The sequence below is a fragment of the Crinia signifera genome, chromosome 1 (assembly GCF_055691185.1).
Source record: "Crinia signifera chromosome 1, ASM5569118v1, whole genome shotgun sequence".
In the NCBI taxonomy this organism is placed as follows: domain Eukaryota; kingdom Metazoa; phylum Chordata; class Amphibia; order Anura; family Myobatrachidae; genus Crinia; species Crinia signifera.
This window is the reverse complement of record NC_139217.1, coordinates 472790757-472811296: the sequence shown is the minus strand read 5'-3', so window position 1 is coordinate 472811296 and position 20540 is coordinate 472790757. Positions and strand designations below refer to the sequence as shown.

At 44.9% G+C, this 20540-nt stretch overlaps 1 protein-coding gene across 4 annotated transcripts in view; it reads left to right on the top strand.

Moving 5' to 3' along the window:
* The window catches only part of IL11RA (interleukin 11 receptor subunit alpha), a 174064-nt gene extending 153524 nt beyond the window's left edge, over positions 1 to 20540 (top strand). For all 4 annotated transcript variants that reach the window (XM_083155432.1, XM_083155431.1, XM_083155434.1 and 1 more), the window contains exons 11-13: positions 4967 to 5066; positions 10254 to 10333; positions 15859 to 20540. In XM_083155432.1, coding sequence (XP_083011558.1) covers positions 4967 to 5066; positions 10254 to 10333; positions 15859 to 15875 — 197 coding nt within the window. In that variant the 3' untranslated portion in view covers positions 15876 to 20540. The remainder of the gene's footprint in view (positions 1 to 4966; positions 5067 to 10253; positions 10334 to 15858) is intronic.

Genomic DNA, 20540 nt, shown 5'->3' with positions numbered 1-20540 from the left:
CTATGAGAAGAATACGTCCCTCTTGCCTCTCAGTAACCATAGATCACTATGAGAAGAATACGTCCCTCCTGCCTCTCAGTAACCATAGATCACTATGAGAAGAATACGTCCCTCCTGCCTCTCAGTAACCATAGATCACTATGAGAAGAATATGTCCCTCCTGCCTCTCAGTAACCATAGATCACTATGAGAATACGTCCCTCCTGTCTGTCAGTAACCATAGATCACTATGAGAAGAATACGTCCCTCCTGCCTCTCAGTAACCATAGCTCACTATGAGAAGAATACGTCCCTCCTGCCTCTCAGTAACCATAGATCGCTCTGAGAAGAATACGTGCCTCCAGCCTCTCAGTAACCATAGATAACTATGAGACGAATAAGCCCATCCTGCCTCTCACTAACCATAGATCACTATGAGAAGAAGAAGTCCCTCCTGCCTCTCAGTAACCAGAGATAACTATGAGAAAAATACGTCCCTCCTGCCTCTCAGTAACCATAGATCACTATGAGAAGAATATGTCCCTCCTGCCTCTCAGTAACCATAGATCACTATGAGAATACGTCCCTCCTGTCTGTCAGTAACCATAGATCACTATAAAACAAATACATCCCTCCTGCCTCTCAGTAACCATAGATCACTATGAGAAGAATACGTCCCTCTTGCCTCTCAGTAACCATAGATTACTATGTGAAGAATACGTCCTTCCTGCCTCTCAGTAACCATAGATCACTATGAGAAGAATACGTCCCTCTTGCCTCTCAGTAACCATAGATCACTATGAGAAGAATAGGCCCCTCTTGCCTCTCAGTAACCATAGACAACTTTGAGAAGAATAGGGCCCTCCTGCCTCTCAGTAACCATAGATCACTATGAGAAGAATACGACCCTTATGCCTCTCAGTAACCATAGATCACTATGAGAAGAATACGTCCCTTCTGCCTCTCAGTAACCATAGATCACTATGAGAAGAATACGTCCCTCCTGCCTCTCAGTAACCATAGATCACTATGAGAAGAATACGTCCCTCCTGCCTCTCAGTAACCATAGATCACTATGAGAAGAATGCGTCCCTCCTCCCTCTCAGTAACCATAGATCACTATGAGAAGAATAAGCCCATCCTGCCTCTCAGTAACCAGAGATCACTATAAGAAGAATACGTCCCTCCTGCCTCTCAGTAACCATAGATCACTATGAGAAGAATACGTTCCTCCTGCCTCTCCGTAACCATAGATAACTATGCGAACAATAGGCCCCTCCTGCCTCTCAGTAACTATAGATCACTATGAGAAGAATATGTCCCTCCTGCCTCTCAGTAACCATAGATAACTATGAGAAGAGTAGGTCCCTCCTGCCTCTCACTAACCATAGATAACTATGAGAAGAATGCGTCCCTCCTGCCTCTCAGTAACCATAGATAACTATGAGAAGAATAAGTCCCTCCTGCCTCTCAGTAACCATAGATAACTATGAGAAGAATAGGCCCCTCCTGCCTCTCAGTAACCATAGATCACTATGAGAAGAATACATCCCTCCTGCCTCTCAGTAACCATAGATCACTATGAGAAGAATACGTCCCTCCTGCCTCTCAGTAACCATAGATAACTATAAGAAGAATAAGTCCCTCCTGCCTCTCAGTAACCATAGATAACTCTGAGAAGAATAGGCCCCTCCTGCCTCTCAGTAACCATAGATCACTATGAGAAGAGTAGGTCCCTCCTGCCTCTCAGTAACCATAGATAACTATGAGAAGAATACGTCCCTCCTGCCTCTCAGTAACCATAGATAACTATGAGAAGAGTAAGTCTCTCCTGCCTCTCAGTAACCATAGATCACTATGAGAAGAATACATCCCTCCTGCCTCTCAGTAACCATAGATCACTATGAGAAGAATAAGCCCATCCTGCCTTTCAGTAACCAGAGATCACTATGAGACGAATAGGCCCCTCCTGCCTCTCATTAACCATAGATCACTATGAGAAGAATACGTCCCTCCTGCCTCTCAGTAACCATAGATCACTATGAGAAGAATAGGCCCCTCCTGCCTCTCATTCTTCTCATAGTTATCTATGGTTACTGAGAGGCAGGAGGGACTTATTCTTCTCATAGTTATCTATGGTTACTGAGAGGCAGGAGGGACCTACTCTTCTCATAGTGATCTATGGTTACTAAGTCCCTCCTGCCTCTCAGTAACCAAAGATAACTATGAGAAGAATAAGTCCCTCCTGCCTCTCAGTAACCATAGATAACTATGAGAAGAATAAATCCCTCCTGCCTCTCAGTAACCAGAGATAACTATGAGAAGAATAAATCTCTCCTGCCTCTCAGTAACCATAGATCACTATGAGAAGAGTAAGTCCCTCCTGCCTCTCAGTAACCATAGATCACTATGAGAAGAGTAAGTCCCTCCTGCCTCTCAGTAACCATAAATCACTATGAGAAGAATACGTCCCTCCTGCCTCTCAGTAACCATAGATCACTATGAGAAGAATAGGCCCCTCCTGCCTCTCATTCTTCTCATAGTTATCTATGGTTACTGAGAGGCAGGAGGGACTTATTCTTCTCATAGTTATCTATGGTTACTGAGAGGCAGGAGGGACCTACTCTTCTCATAGTGATCTATGGTTACTAAGTCCCTCCTGCCTCTCAGTAACCAAAGATAACTATGAGAAGAATACGTCCCTCCCGCCCCTCAGTAACCATAGATAACTATGAGAAGAATAAGTCCCTCCCGCCCCTCAGTAACCATAGATAACTATGAGAAGAATAAGTCCCTCCTGCCTCTCAGTAACCATAGATAACTATGAGAAGAATAAATCCCTCCTGCCTCTCAGTAACCATAGATCACTATGAGAAGAGTAAGTCCCTCCTGCCTCTCAGTAACCATAGATCACTATGAGAAGAGTAAGTCCCTCCTGCCTCTCAGTAACCAGAGATCACTATGAGAAGAATAAGTCCCTCCTGTCCCTCAGTAACCATAGATAACAATGAGAAGAATAAGTCCCTCCTGTCTCTCAGTAACCATAGATCACTATGAGAAGAATACGTCCCTCCTGCCTCTCAGTAACCATAGATCACTATGAGAAGAATAGGCCCCTCCTGCCTCTCATTCTTCTCATAGTTATCTATGGTTACTGAGAGGCAGGAGGGACTTATTCTTCTCATAGTTATCTATGGTTACTGAGAGGCAGGAGGGACCTACTCTTCTCATAGTGATCTATGGTTACTAAGTCCCTCCTGCCTCTCAGTAACCAAAGATAACTATGAGAAGAATAAGTCCCTCCTGCCTCTCAGTAACCATAGATAACTATGAGAAGAATAAATCCCTCCTGCCTCTCAGTAACCAGAGATAACTATGAGAAGAATAAATCTCTCCTGCCTCTCAGTAACCATAGATCACTATGAGAAGAGTAAGTCCCTCCTGCCTCTCAGTAACCATAGATCACTATGAGAAGAGTAAGTCCCTTCTGCCTCTCAGTAACCATAGATCACTATGAGAAGAATACGTCCCTCCTGCCTCTCAGTAACCATAGATCACTATGAGAAGAATAGGCCCCTCCTGCCTCTCATTCTTCTCATAGTTATCTATGGTTACTGAGAGGCAGGAGGGACTTATTCTTCTCATAGTTATCTATGGTTACTGAGAGGCAGGAGGGACCTACTCTTCTCATAGTGATCTATGGTTACTAAGTCCCTCCTGCCTCTCAGTAACCAAAGATAACTATGAGAAGAATAAGTCCCTCCCGCCCCTCAGTAACCATAGATAACTATGAGAAGAATAAGTCCCTCCTGCCTCTCAGTAACCATAGATAACTATGAGAAGAATAAATCCCTCCTGCCTCTCAGTAACCATAGATCACTATGAGAAGAGTAAGTCCCTCCTGCCTCTCAGTAACCATAGATCACTATGAGAAGAGTAAGTCCCTCCTGCCTCTCAGTAACCATAGATCACTATGAGAAGAATAAGTCCCTCCTGTCTCTCAGTAACCATAGATCACTATGAGACGAATAAGCCCATCCTGCCTCTCAGTAACCAGAGATCACTATGAGAAGAATACGTCCGTCCTGCCCCTCAGTAACCATAGATAACAATGAGAAGAATAAGTCCCTCCTGCCTCTCAGTAACCATAGATCACTATGAGAAGAATAAGTTATTTTAAAAATAATAACTATAAAAACCATCAGATGCTGCGTTACCCTGTACTTTGTGGCATAGCTGCATAGAACGTTACCTGTAAATGTCCACTCCCCCCCCCCCCCCCCTTACAACCCACAGACCCACCCACCTCCCCAGTAATGTTTTATGCCCTCTTGCTAAATATATTTATTTATCATTATTATCAGAGGTAAAATGATGTGAAAATTAAAATGTTTCTTCCTGGACCCTATAATGTCACCTAGCATTGCATAATGGACGCACAAAACATTAATTATCTCCTTGGGCCCCGGATGTGTGAACCAAAACAGGAGAGCGGCAGGTTGATTTTGCTGCTTTAGGAAAACTCTCCCAAAATCTCTCACTTTCTAAAGTTTGCTGTCGTGGTTCAAGAAGGTCATCAGTGAAAAAATAGTCGACATACACAAGGTCATTACAATGAAATGGTCGACGCATACACAGGTTGACATGAGGATTTTTTGGGAGTAGATTTGTAAGTTCCAGCACATGAATCCCAATTACTGAACTCACTCCGCTAACCGAGCACTCAGCACAGATTGCCGTTTCTAATCCCAGTCGTTGTCATGTTGACCTTTCGCCATGTCAACCATATGATGTTGATCATATCAATGTCAGCTGCGTAGGGATATTTGCTTTGTGCCGCTGATGCTATCAGCATCACCTGTTATATAGACCTCACAATACATTATGCACCTACACTAACCACTGACCGCTGATAGGTGGGATTGCATCACATGACTCCTGGCTATAGCGTATTGCCCTCTCTTACCTGACTTCTGCCTCCTTACAGACCAGAATGACTCCGTGGAGAAAGTGGTGATCCTGATCTCTCTGGGGATTTTCGGCTTTGTGGTTCTCGTCCTTTTTTTGATTTTCGGAGCACTCATCTGGTAATTGTCACCCTCGTATCTGTATAAAATGTCTCATCCCACCTATTGTGTATGTGCACACAGTTTATTGTCTAATGCATGTAAAGAATAGGCCAGAAAGGAACAAGCATCAAATCTATTCATTGCATTATGTAGCGCCAACATGGTCTGAGATGCTGTACAATGACAGGTGATGTGATATGTCTCAGGTATATACTGTACACACTGACAGGTTAGGATGTGTCTCCGGTATATACACACTGACAGGTTAGGATGTGTCTCCGGTATATACACACTGACAGGTTAGGCTGTGTCTCAGGTATATACACAATGACAGGTGATGTGATATGTCTCAGGTATATACTGTACACACTGACAGGTTAGGATGTGTCTCCGGTATATACACACTGACAGGTTAGGATGTGTCTCCGGTATATACACACTGACAGGTTAGGATGTGTCTCAGGTATATACACACTGACAGGTTAGGATGTGTCTCAGGTATATACACACTGACAGGTTAGGATGTGTCTCAGGTATTTACACACTGACAGGTGATGTGATGTGTCTCAGGTATATACACACTGACAGGTGATGTGATGTGTCTCAGGTATATACACACTGACAGGTGATGGTTCTCAGGTATATACACACTGACAGGTATTGTGATGTGTCTCAGGTATATACACACTGACAGGTGATGTGTCTCAGGGATATACACACTGACAGGTGATGTGATGTGTCTCAGGTATATACACACTGACAGGTGATGTGATGTGTCTCAGGTATATACACACTGACAGGTTAGGATGTGTCTCAGGTATATACACACTGACAGGTTAGGATGTGTCTCCGGTATATACACACTGACAGGTTAGGATGTGTCTCAGGTATATACACACTGACAGGTTAGGATGTGTCTCCGGTATATACACACTGACAGGTGATGTGATGTGTCTCAGGTATATACACACTGACAGGTTAGGATGTGTCTCCGGTATATACACATTGACAGGTTAGGATGTGTCTCCGGTATATACACACTGACAGGTGATGTGATGTGTCTCAGGTATATACACACTGACAGGTTAGGATGTGTCTCCGGTATATACACACTGACAGGTTAGGATGTGTCTCCGGTATATACACACTGACAGGTTAGGATGTGTCTCAGGTATATACACACTGACAGGTTAGGATGTGTCTCAGGTATATACACACTGACAGGTGATGTGTCTCAGGTATATACACACTGACAGGTTAGGATGTGTCTCAGGTATTTACACACTGACAGGTGATGTGATGTGTCTCAGGTATATACACACTGACAGGTGATGTGATGTGTCTCAGGTATATACACACTGACAGGTTAGGATGTGTCTCCGGTATATACACACTGACAGGTGATGTTATGTGTCTCCGGTATATACACACTGACAGGTTAGGATGTGTCTCCGGTATATACACACTGACAGGTTAGGATGTGTCTCCGGTGTATATACACACTGACAGGTGATGTGTCTCAGGTATATACACACTGACAGGTGATGTGTCTCAGGTATATACACACTGACAGGTTAGGATGTGTCTCAGGTATTTACACACTGACAGGTTAGGATGTGTCTCCGGTATATACACACTGACAGGTTAGGATGTGTCTCCGGTATATACACACTGACAGGTGATGTGATGTGTCTCAGGTATATACACACTGACAGGTTAGGATGTGTCTCCGGTATATACACACTGACAGGTTAGGATGTGTCTCAGGTATATACACACTGACAGGTTAGGATGTGTCTCCGGTATATACACACGGACAGGTTAGGATGTGTCTCAGGTATATACACACTGACAGGTTAGGATGTGTCTCAGGTATATACACACTGACAGGTGATGTGTCTTAGGTATATACACACTGACAGGTGATGTGTCTTAGGTATATACACACTGACAGGTGATGTGTCTCAGGTATATACACACTGACAGGTTAGGATGTGTCTCAGGTATATACACACTGACAGGTGATGTGTCTTAGGTATATACACACTGACAGGTGATGTGTCTTAGGTATATACACACTGACAGGTGATGTGTCTCAGGTATTTACACACTGACAGGTTAGGATGTGTCTCAGGTATATACACACTGACAGGTGATGTGTCTTAGGTATATACACACTGACATGTGATGTGTCTCCGGTATATACACACTGACAGGTGATGTGATGTGTCTCAGGTATATACACACTGACAGGTTAGGATGTGTCTCCGGTATATACACACTGACAGGTTAGGATGTGTCTCCGGTATATACACACTGACAGGTTAGGATGTGTCTCAGGTATATACACACTGACAGGTTAGGATGTGTCTCAGGTATATACACACTGACAGGTGATGTGTCTCAGGTATATACACACTGACAGGTGATGTGATGTGTCTCAGGTATATACTGTACACACTGACAGGTGATGTGATGTGTCTCAGGTATATACACACTGACAGGTTAGGATGTGTCTCCGGTATATACACACTGACAGGTTAGGATGTGTCTCCGGTATATACACACTGACAGGTTAGGATGTGTCTCCGGTATATACACACTGACAGGTTAGGATGTGTCTCCGGTATATACACACTGACAGGTTAGGATGTGTCTCCGGTATATACACACTGACAGGTTAGGATGTGTCTCCGGTATATACACACTGACAGGTTAGGATGTGTCTCCGGTATATACACACTGACAGGTTAGGATGTGTCTCCGGTATATACACACTGACAGGTTAGGCTGTGTCTCCGGTATATACACACTGACAGTTGATGTGATGTGTCTCAGGTATATATAAACACTGACAGGTTAGGATGTGTCTCCAGTATATACACACTGACAGGTTAGGATGTGTCTCCGGTATATACACACTGACAGTTTAGGATGTGTCTCCGGTATATACACACTGACAGGTTAGGATGTGTCTGGTGACAAAAGCTTGTTTAGGGCTGAATTGAGGATGCACAGGGGTTAGCAGAATTAGGTGGCTGATTCCTACAAGAACAATATGGTCAATTCCTGAAGTACCAGCACCGTTACATCTGCCCCACCTGCAGTGCAAATGGTTTTGCCCATTTTGAGAACAAATTTGTACTGCGATCAGATCTGAATAAGGGCCATTGTGTAATGCATGACTTTTGCTTCAGCATAAAGCAGATAAACTGTTAAAAGAGATCAATTATTGTGTATTTTTCAAAGATTTTTAAATGTCCTGGAAAGATTTGTTGGTATTCCCTAGGGCAGTGGTTCCCAAAATGTGTGCCTGTGCTCGGGACACGTGCATGGGGTTGCTGGCCCAGGGTCAGTTCAAATTATTTATGGTCAATGTTCTAGGCGTAAGCAATGTTAGTGGCTGCCAATCATAAATCTGTGGACATACAGAAGTGAATCTTGTCACTCACCACATCATTAGAACGGAGGGTGACTTTCTGTATAAACACAATTTTTTATATAATCTTTTACATTTCTAAATACGAAATTTATGGCCTAGAGGGCACCGTGAAAATCTCTCATACTAGAGGTGTCCCGTGATTCAAAAAAAGTTTGGAGCTACTGCCCTAAATAATTGGATCATAGTGATATTTCCTCGGCGTGGAGTTGATTTTAGATAGCGTGGCGAGCCACCGAGCCCGAAGCGTGGCGAGCGCACGCGGAACACATGTAAAGTAGTCCGCGTCCGCTCGCCATGCTTCGGGCTCGGTGGCTCGCTGCGCTCGCCACACTATATAATATCAACTCCACGCCGACGTGGATAGTGGGGGTATGAAAAGGTCGGTGGACGCGTACCGCCGCCCCTCGCGGGCTCGCTGCACTCGCCACACTTCGGGTTGGCGTTGACAATGGGGGTGCATTTAACATTGCCTGATGTACTGTGTTACGCACCCATGTACCTGTCCCCCCCCCACACACACACACCCTTCCCCAAAGTGCAGTGCTCACGGGCCTAGATTGTAGCTTCTTCATTTGCAAATAACTCCCGGTATTAAAGTACAAGGATGTGTCTTCCTTTTAAATGTTCTTTCAATTTGAATCTATTATAATTGGAAGTTTGGTGATGGTGGCTGCTGGCGCCACCTGGTGGCGAGTTTGTGAGCTGACTTTTAAATCCAATGTTTTTGTGTAGCTTATTGTAAGATAATATGATCATTACCCTTCATGTTACGCAGCGCTGTGCATATATAACCATTTGCCTGCCTGATCACCTAGGATATTAATATATATTTATATGGTACTTGTTTTCTAGCACGGCGCCACCGATGTAGATTGTATGGCATCGGGTGTGTAAAGACGGTGGCATCGCATGCGACCAGATCACATGCGATGCGACCGATTTGACCCGATTTTTAATTGTACAGCCACCCTGATGGCTGATTCCTATGTTAAATGCCCCCCAGACCCTATTTTTCATTGTATACCCACCCTGATGGGTAATTACCATGTCAAATGCCCACGATCAACGCCAACCCGAAGCATGGCGAGCGCAGAGGTACGCGTCCTCCGACCTTTTCATACCCCCACTATCCACGTCGGCGTTGAGTTGATTTTATATAGGGTGGCGAGCGCAGCGAGCCACCGAGCCTGAAGCGCGGCGAGCGCACGTGCATTACTTCACATGTATTTTGCGTCCCCTCGTGGGGCTCGCTGCGCTCGCCACACTATATATAATCAACTCCACGCCGACAAGGATAGTGGGGGTATGAAGAGGTTGGAGGACGGGTACCGCCGCCCCTCGCGGGCTCGCCACGCTTCGGGTTGCCGTTGATCGTGGCGCTAACAATGGGGGGGCATTTGACATACTAATTAACCATCATGGTGGGTATACAATTAAATATCGGGTCTGGGGGGGGGGCATTTTTCATTGTACAGCCACCCTGATGGCTGATTACAATGTAAAATCGGGTATAATCATGTCGCGATGCAACCGATTTTAAAATTGTATGGGAACGTCTTTAAACCCCGAAAATCGGGTCGGTCGGGTCTGATCGGGTCCCATCGCATACGTTAAGTTATGGTATGCGATGGGACCCAAGGGGCGCCGTGCTAGGAAACAAGAACCATTTATAATTCTAAGGTGCTTTCTGTGGCCACAGAATGGCTGCACAGTATTTATGTAATACACAAGGGATAATGCTGACGTCTCGCTCTGTCACGCAGGGTCCGAGTGGGGAGGACGGTCAAGGACAGCAGCATAAAGATGAACTTTCTGTCCGCAATTCACATGAAGACTCTGCCAAGTAAGTGCTGTCCGCCGTGTAAGACATGGGGGGACGGGGACGGGGACGGGGGGGGGGGGGGACGTGTCCTGTACAGAAGTGTTACTGGATTCCTGTGATCATCCTCTGTACATGGGGTAAATCAGTAACTGTACAGCCTGGGAAGGGTGGTGTCATTCGCCTGTCTGCATATATTGTAATTGTTCATCATTATTATCCTGGCCCCTAAAAAGAGGAAAGTGATTGATTTAATCTGCTACTTATTTACTTATTACCAGCTAGTTATATAGCGCACACATATTCCACAGCGCTGTACAGAGACTATTATTACCAGTTATTATATAGCGCACACATATTCCGCAGCGCTGTACAGAGACTATTATTACCAGTTATTATATAGCGCACACATATTCTGCAGCGCTGTACAGAGACTATTATTACCAGTTATTATATAGCGCACACATATTCCGCAGCGCTGTACAGAGACTATTATTACCAGTTATTATATAGCACACACATATTCCGCAGCGCTGTACAGAGAATATTATTACCAGTTATTATATAGCGCACACATATTCCACATCGCTGTACAGAGACTATTATTACCAGTTATTATATAGCACACACATATTCCACAGCGCTGTACAGAGATTATTATTACCAGTTATTTATATAGCGCACACATATTCCGCAGTGCTGTACAGAGACTATTATTACCAGTTATTATACAGCGCACACATATTCCACAGCGCTGTACAGAGAATATTATTACCAGTTATTATATAGCGGAGACATATTCTGCAGCGCTGTACAGAGATTATTATTACCAGTTATATTATATAGCACACACATATTCTGCAGCGCTGTACAGAGACTATTATTACCAGTTATTATATAGCGCACACATATTCCGCAGCGCTGTACAGAGAATATTATTTCCAGTTATTATATAGCGCACACATATTCCGCAGCGCTGTACAGAGAATATTATTACCAGTTATTATATAGCGCACACATATTCCACATCGCTGTACAGAGACTATTATTACCAGTTATTATATAGCACACACATATTCCGCAGCGCTGTACAGAGAATATTATTACCAGTTATTTATATAGCGCACACATATTCCGCAGCGCTGTACAGAGATTATTATTACCAGTTATTATATAGTGCACACATATTCCACAGCGCTGTTCAGAGAATATTATTACCAGTTATTTATATAGCGCACACATATTCCGCAGCGCTGTACAGAGATTATTATTACCAGTTATTATATAGCGCACACATATTCCGCAGCGCTGTACAGAGAATATTATTACCAGTTATTATACAGTGCACACATATTCCGCAGCGCTGTACAGAGAATATTATTACCAGTTATTTATATAGCGCACACATATTCCGCAGCGCTGTACAGAGATTATTATTACCAGTTATTATATAGCGCACACATATTCCGCAGCGCTGTACAGAGAATATTATTACCAGTTATTATATAGTGCACACATATTCCGCAGCGCTGTACAGAGAATATTACTACCAGTTATTATATAGCGCACACATATTCCGCAGCGCTGTACAGAGACTATTATTACCAGTTATTATATAGCGCACACATATTCCACAGCGCTGTACAGAGACTATTATTACCAGTTATTATATAGCGCACACATATTCTGCAGCGCTGTACAGAGAATATTATTTCCAGTTATTATATAGCGCACACATATTCCGCAGCGCTGTACAGAGACTATTATTACCAGTTATTTATATAGCGCACACATATTCCGCAGCGCTGTACAGAGAATATTATTACCAGTTATTATATAGCGCACACATATTCCACATCGCTGTACAGAGACTATTATTACCAGTTATTATATAGCACACACATATTCCACAGCGCTGTACAGAGATTATTATTACCAGTTATTTATATAGCGCACACATATTCCGCAGTGCTGTACAGAGACTATTATTACCAGTTATTATACAGCGCACACATATTCCACAGCGCTGTACAGAGAATATTATTACCAGTTATTATATAGCGGAGACATATTCTGCAGCGCTGTACAGAGATTATTATTACCAGTTATATTATATAGCGCATACATATTCTGCAGCGCTGTACAGAGACTATTATTACCAGTTATTTATATAGTGCACACATTCCACAGCGCTGTTCAGAGAATATTATTACCAGTTATTTATATAGCGCACACATATTCCGCAGCGCTGTACAGAGATTATTATTACCAGTTATTATATAGCGCACACATATTCCGCAGAGCTGTACAGAGAATATTATTACCAGTTATTATACAGTGCACACATATTCCGCAGCGCTGTACAGAGAATATTATTACCAGTTATTTATATAGCGCACACATATTCCGCAGCGCTGTACAGAGATTATTATTACCAGTTATTATATAGTGCACACATATTCCGCAGCGCTGTACAGAGAATATTATTACCAGTTATTTATATAGCGCACACATATTCCGCAGCGCTGTACAGAGACTATTATTACCAGTTATTTATATAGCGCACACATATTCCACAGCGCTATACAGAGAATATTATTTCCAGTTATTATATAGCGGACACATATTCTGCAGCGCTGTACAGAGACTATTATTACCAGTTATTATATAGCGCACACATATTCCGCAGCGCTGTACAGAGACTATTATTACCAGTTATTATATAGCGCACACATATTCCGCAGTGCTGTACCGAGACTATTATTACCAGTTATTATATAGCGCACACATATTCCGCAGCGCTGTACAGAGAATATTATTACCAGTTATTATATAGCGCACACATATTCCGCAGCGCTGTACAGAGAATATTATCACCAGTTATTATATAGCGCACACATATTCCGCAGCGCTGTACAGAGACTATTATTACCAGTTATTATATAGCGCACACATATTCCGCAGCGCTGTACAGAGACTATTATTACCAGATATTATATAGCGCACACATATTCCACAGCGCTGTACAGAGACTATTATTACCAGTTATTATATAGCGCACACATATTCCACAGCGCTGTACAGAGACTATTATTACCAGTTATTATATAGCGCACACATATTCCGCAGCGCTGTACAGAGACTATTATTACCAGTTATTATATAGCGCACACATATTCCGCAGCGCTGTACAGAGACTATTATTACCAGTTATTATATAGCGCACACATATTCCGCAGCGCTGTACAGAGAATATTATTACCAGTTATTATATAGCGCACACATATTCTGCAGCGCTGTACAGAGACTATTATTACCAGTTATTATATAGCACACACATATTCCACAGCACTGTACAGAGACTATTATTACCAGTTATTATATAGCGCACACATATTCCACAGCACTGTACAGAGACTATTATTACCAGTTATTATATAGCGCACACATATTCCGCAGTGCTGTACCGAGACTATTATTACCAGTTATTATATAGCGCACACATATTCCACAGCGCTGTACAGAGAATATTATTACCAGTTATTATATAGCGCACACATATTCCGCAGCGCTGTACAGAGTATGTTATTACCAGTTATTATATAGCGCACACATATTCCACATCGCTGTACAGAGAATATTTGAATCTTCCTTCCCCACTGCCAGTCACCCCCCTGCATTTTTAGGTGGCACTCCCAGAAAACACAGTTGTGCCGCCTACAAACGCCAGCCAGCGATGCTGTGATGTCACAGAGGGCGCCATCTGCGCAGTGCGGATCATGCACATACTGGCTCCTCGCCCTGCGGATCTGATTTAGTCCCATGGACAGAGGCTGGATACGGTTGTTCTCTACTCACATTCTGGGGGAAATGTACTAAGATGGGACTTCTGTTTCACAGGGGATGTCGTTATGGGCAACTAATCAGGTACAATCTGTTATTTTCTAGAAAGTGGTAAATAAATAAGAAGTAGATACTGATTGGCTGTAACATCCCATGTGAACTAGAAGTCTCATCTTAGTACATTTCCCCACCTGCATTTAGTCAGCGAGAAATATTTTAGAATTCGGGATTTCCCAGGATTGGATGTCTGCCCGCGTTCCTCATCTAGTCTCTATGTAATGTGCTGTAGTACTGCAACTCCCAGCAATCCCTCAGATGTGCCTTTCCTGTCTCTTGCACTACACTGGTGGGTTGCTATGGGTTACGCTACTGTGTTGATCATTTTGTTTCACTGAGGTTAACAGACACTGGAGAATATTGGGCGTTCTGGGCTGACCATATGGGGAAGGGTGAGACTATTGGGGAGTTTATTTCCATACGGCATTCCTAACCCCGAGGTGCAGAGATGTTCTGTGTTCTCCAGACAGGGGGCCAGATGCACTAAGCTTCAAAAGTGATCAAATGGAGAGTGGTAATCAGCCAGCCAATCAGCTCCTGGCTGACATTTTTTAGACCGTCTGTGACATGACAGGTAGGAGCTGATTGGCTGGTGGTTTATCACTCTCCATTTGATCACTTTTGAAGCTTAGCACATCTGGCCCAGAATGTTGTCAGCGCTGCATTGGGGCAGGTCTGGTGCAGTCGGCCATTGTTTTATAGACCGGACTCATTGCAGTAAAATGCAGACGGTAAAATGCTGTTGGATTGGGCAGTATTTCAGCCGTACAAGAACGCTGTGGCCCAGTTGCCGCATGATTCTGCGCGTGTGGCGGGAGATCCTCCACCTCTCATGTCTGGAAGCTTGCCAGCAGCGCCCTCCTACTATTTTGACTGTAAACTACTGCGTTTATTTTATCCCTATTTCCAATTGTAAAGCACAGAGAAACTTAATAAATAATAATTTCATTGGTTAGTGCAGCATCCAATCAGATCCCTTTGTATTCAAGACCTTGGTGTGACTGGGGAGACCCAAAATTGTCCGTAGCACTGATCAGCAATGAGCGTTTGTGTCTCTGGTGCGGATGTTGAATGTCAGTTTCTCCATTAATAAATGCGGTGCCAGTAGCCAGGCAGCAGAATAATTAGGGCGTCATATTGCAGAGTCTGCGGGTAACGGGAGCCCAGCTGTAGAGGTGTATGGTGATGCCCTCATTAGTCCCAGGTACTGGACACCGCAATGTACATGTGATTGGAGATACCCTTAACAGTAGTTCTGTCTGGGAAAGACTGCCACCTGCTGGCTGTAGAGGGTACAACACTTCAGCGCTTCTGAAAGATTCTTTACAGTGTGTCTTCAGCATAGAATCCAGACTTTAGGTTGACATGCATTCCGTTGACCACTATTGGTCGACACAAGCAAATGGTCAAGACAAGCATAAGGTCGACACATGAAATTGGGGGTCCACCTGCTCAGCCGTCACCAGTGACACCAAAAAAATAAATTAAATAAAAACTCAGGTTGATCTTTTCAGTGTCTAACTGTTACGTGTCGGCCTTCTTCCAGTGTCGACCTTGTGCATGTTGACCGTTTGGGGTCAACCAAGACGTAGTTGACATGCTATACCGCACCTTGTCACAACTTCTGACTTTTACTCCTTTCTCCACAGAAAGCCAAATCTTATAGTTACCTTGAAGAAGGGAAAACTCTGGTACCTGACTGAGGGAAGCAGCGGCCTCGGGAGTAGTCTGCACAGGTGGCCTTGTTCCCCCCGGGAGGGGAGAGTCAGGGATCGGAGAGCATCCGTCAGAGGGCTGCGACGTACAGGAACCCTCATCCTGCTCATCAGACACCAGCTGGACCCGGCTCATCCTCCTGGACAGTGATTTCATATCTGACCGCTGCAGTCTGGCTGTGGTCACATGACAGTTCCTCCTGGACAGTGATTTCATATCTGACCGCTGCAGTCTGGCTGTGGTCACATGACAGTTCATATCTGACCGCTGCAGTCTGGCTGTGGTCGCGTGACAGTTCCTCCTGGACCGTGATTTCATATCTGACCGCTGCAGTCTGGCTGTGGTCACATGACAGTTCCTCCTGGACCGTGATTTCATATCTGACCGCTGCAGTCTGGCTGTGGTCACATGACAGTTCCTCCTGGACCGTGATTTCATATCTGACCGCTGCAGTCTGGCTGTGGTCACAGTTTTGCTGCTATATCATAAACCTTCCTTCACACCACAGAGCATCATGCGTCTGTCCTGGTACTGAGGGGCCAGCAGCTCCTGTGCGGACAGAATGAGCGGCTTTCATGCTGTGCGTCAGACAGACATTTCCTTCCTGTCATTGTGTGTGTACTAACAATCCGTAACAGTAAGCAGTTCATGAAGCTAACCTGGGCCGAGGGGGGCCCCGTATCCCCGGAATACACTGCGGCAGCTGAGGCACAGCAATACAATGCCGTATCTGAGGCACAGCAATACACTGCCGCATCTGAGGCACAGCAATACACTGCCGCATCTGAGGCACAGCAATACACTGCCGCATCTGAGGCACAGCAATACACGGCCGCATCGGAGGCACAGCATCACACTGCCGCATCGGAGGCACAGCATCACACTGCCGCATCGGAGGCACAGCATCACACTGCCGCATCGGAGGCACAGCATCACACTGCCGCATCGGAGGCACAGCATCACACTGCCGCATCGGAGGCACAGCATCACACTGCCGCATCGGAGGCACAGCATCACAATATCGCATCTGAGGCACAGCAATACAATATCGCATCTGAGGCACAGCCTCACACCGCTGTATTTCTTGTGTTTCTACTTTGGAGTCATGTAAAAAACATTTTCACATCTTTTATTGTCTGTGTAATAGAATATAGCCAATACTGTCATTTACTAACATGAGATACTGTATCCTGCACTTTGTCACCCCTCTGATTTCCCCCATTTTGTGTGACTATACCCTACTCCTGTATACTGTGCGACTGTACCCCTCTCCTGTATACTGTGCGACTGTACCCCTCTCCTGTATACTGTGCGACTGTACCCCTCTCCTGTATACTGTGCGACTGTACCCTTCTCCTGTATACTGTGTGACTGTACCCTACTCCTGTATACTGTGTGACTGTACCCTACTCCTGTATACTGTGCGACTGTACCCTACTCCTGTATACTGTGCGACTGTACCCCTCTCCTGTATACTGTGCGACTGTACCCCTCTCCTGTATACTGTGCGACTGTACCCTTCTCCTGTATACTGTGTGACTGTACCCTACTCCTGTATACTGTGTGACTGTACCCTACTCCTGTATTCTGTGTGACTGTACCCTACTTCTGTATTCTGTGTGACTGTACCCTACTCCTGTATTCTGTGTGACTGTACCCTAGTCCTGTATACTGTGTGACTGTACCCTACTCCTGTATTCTGTGTGACTGTACCCTTCTCCTGTATACTGTGTGACTGTACCCTTCTCCTGTATTCTGTGTGACTGTACCCTACTCCTGTATTCTGTGTGACTGTACCCTAGTCCTGTATACTGTGTGACTGTACCCTACTCCTGTATTCTGTGTGACTGTACCCTTCTCCTGTATTCTGTGTGACTGTACCCTACTCCTGTATTCTGTGTGACTGTACCCTAGTCCTGTATACTGTGTGACTGTACCCTACTCCTGTATTCTGTGTGACTGTACCCTTCTCCTGTATTCTGTGTGACTGTACCCTTCTCCTGTATTCTGTGTGACTGTACCCTAGTCCTGTATACTGTGTGACTGTACCCTACTCCTGTATTCTGTGTGACTGTACCCTTCTCCTGTATTCTGTGTGACTGTACCCTACTCCTGTATTCTGTGTGACTGTACCCTAGTCCTGTATACTGTGTGACTGTACCCTACTCCTGTATACTGTGCGACTGTACCCTACTCCTGTATACTGTGCGACTGTACCCTACTCCTGTATTCTGTGTGACTGTACCCTTCTCCTGTATTCTGTGTGACTGTACCCTTCTCCTGTATTCTGTGTGACTGTACCCTACTCCTGTATTCTGTGTGACTGTACCCTACTCCTGTATTCTGTGTGACTGTACCCTAGTCCTGTATACTGTGTGACTGTACCCCTCTCCTGTATACTCTGCGACTGTACCCTTCTGTGTACTGTGTGACTGTACCCTACTCCTGTATACTGTGTGACTGTACCCTACTCCTGTATTCTGTGTGACTGTACCCTACTCCTGTATTCTGTGTGACTGTACCCTACTCCTGTATTCTGTGTGACTGTACCCTTCTACTATACTGTGTTACTGCTCTGATCTCCTGTATACTGTGCGACCATACCAGTGTCCTCCATGTTGTCAGTCCTCCGGTCGGTATAGTGTTTTTCTCCATACAATGTGTTTTATCTGTTCATCCTATAGCTATAAGTGTATATATCACCTCCGCTGCATAGACGGCACTTCTGTACAGCTGTTATATATGTGGTGACCGTCACCTATGGGGGAGTCGTCAGTAGATCACTGTCAGTTTTACAGGATCATCTTCACAAGCTGCTGGCTTTAGCGCCCACCACTACCAACCGGCCTACAACTCCCGTGTCCCCCTGCGGGATATATTGTCCCAGAACGGCTTCCTCCTCCTCCTCCGCAGCTCAGTCCTGGTCGGATTGTTCTCAATACTCTTCAACTTTTTCTGTTCCGTTTCATTGATAAATCTGCGCTGCTGTTTTCCACATCACCCCGGATCTACAGTATGTCTACAGTTAGCGGGCAGGACAGTGGCAGCACCGAAGAGAACCCTGTGCCTACATGAGCATTGTATTGTGGGCGCCGGTGGAGTCATCAAGACATAACGGGGTTACCAGCAGTAAGATCTCCGCGCACATCCTGCCCGGCTGGCATAGAACGCCATCGCCGTCCATCTGGAACATTCCCCTCTTGGAATAATTGCACAGACCCTATTATCTGCTGTTGCTGGTGGGGACCAGAATGATAGATATTGGGAACCCACAACCTGTAGAACAGTGAATTAAGCTTCTAGGCAAGTAAGGGAACGCCTCCGACAAGCTGTATCCAATTATACTAATACTAGGGCATTATAGTCACACAACTATGTACAGACTGATCCAATCAGTAATGAATGTGAATGGTTTACGTAATTCACCTATTGTATATTTATCCGCAAAACCTGCTTGTATATTGGGAACACTTCCCCCGATTTATATTCTCCCGCTCCGGCCAGACATAATGCCGCTTTGCTTAACCGCGGCAGAAATCCCACCCTAAGCCAACAGGTGGTTCCGGTGCTCGCTACACGTTCTGTGCAGATCATACAAAGCCGGTAATAGCACAGCTTCCCTCTGCTGCTTCATTGCCGCCCTGTGTAACCATACTGCCCCCCACATGTGTAGAGGTTATGGGGGCGCTGCAGTAGCGAGGCGACCGTTATCATTTGCCTTGGTTCTAGGTGTTTATCAGTAACACAGGGGTAGATTTATTAAGCTCGGTGAAGTGATAAACTGTCTGTTTTTTATCACCGGCCAATCAGCTCCTACCATTGAAGCTACAGGCTTGGTTTTGAAAGATGACAGGTATGAGCTGATTGGCCGGTGATAAAGACCAGACAGCTTATCACTTCACCGAGATTAATAAATCTACCCCACAGTCCCTTAACCCCCTATTAACCACATTAGCATATAACGCCAGGTGACGCGGTGGGGCTTATTTATGACGTGCGTTGCGAAAGCTGCGCTAAAACAAGTACGCATGATGTCGATGTTGCCGCAGCTGCTTTTTCACACTTCTAGTTGATTTTGGAACCACAGCGGCGCCTGTTCCGCTCAGCTCGCAGGCGTCGCACGTGCACAAGATTTGGCCGTATGATGAATTGGGACAGTCTGCAGCCGCATAGCACCAGGCCTGTGCAATGTTCTGCAGGACTTTCCCACAAAGCCAACAGACTGTTCCCGTCACGCAGATGTTTTAATGATAATCTGCGAGTGTGAACGCCTGCGAACGATTTCACAAAACGTTTGGATTACACACCCCACAGCTTCCCCCGATCTCCAGTTGTGTCTACTCCTGTATTATAATGCTGATTTACTGTGGGGATGGCGCCGGCAGCCGCCATACTAGGGTGCATGGGGGGGGGGGGAGGTATTAACCATTCGCCCGTCATCAATAACCCTCATTGATATGTTTGTAGGGACGCTTGTATATAGGCTTCATGATAGATATGGGCAGCATCTGTCCACATGGTATAAATCTGTATATCTAAGTTAGATGCTGAGTGATTTGTGTATTAGACTCATACTGGTCCTATCATTACAAGAATAAAATATTAATGGAAATGA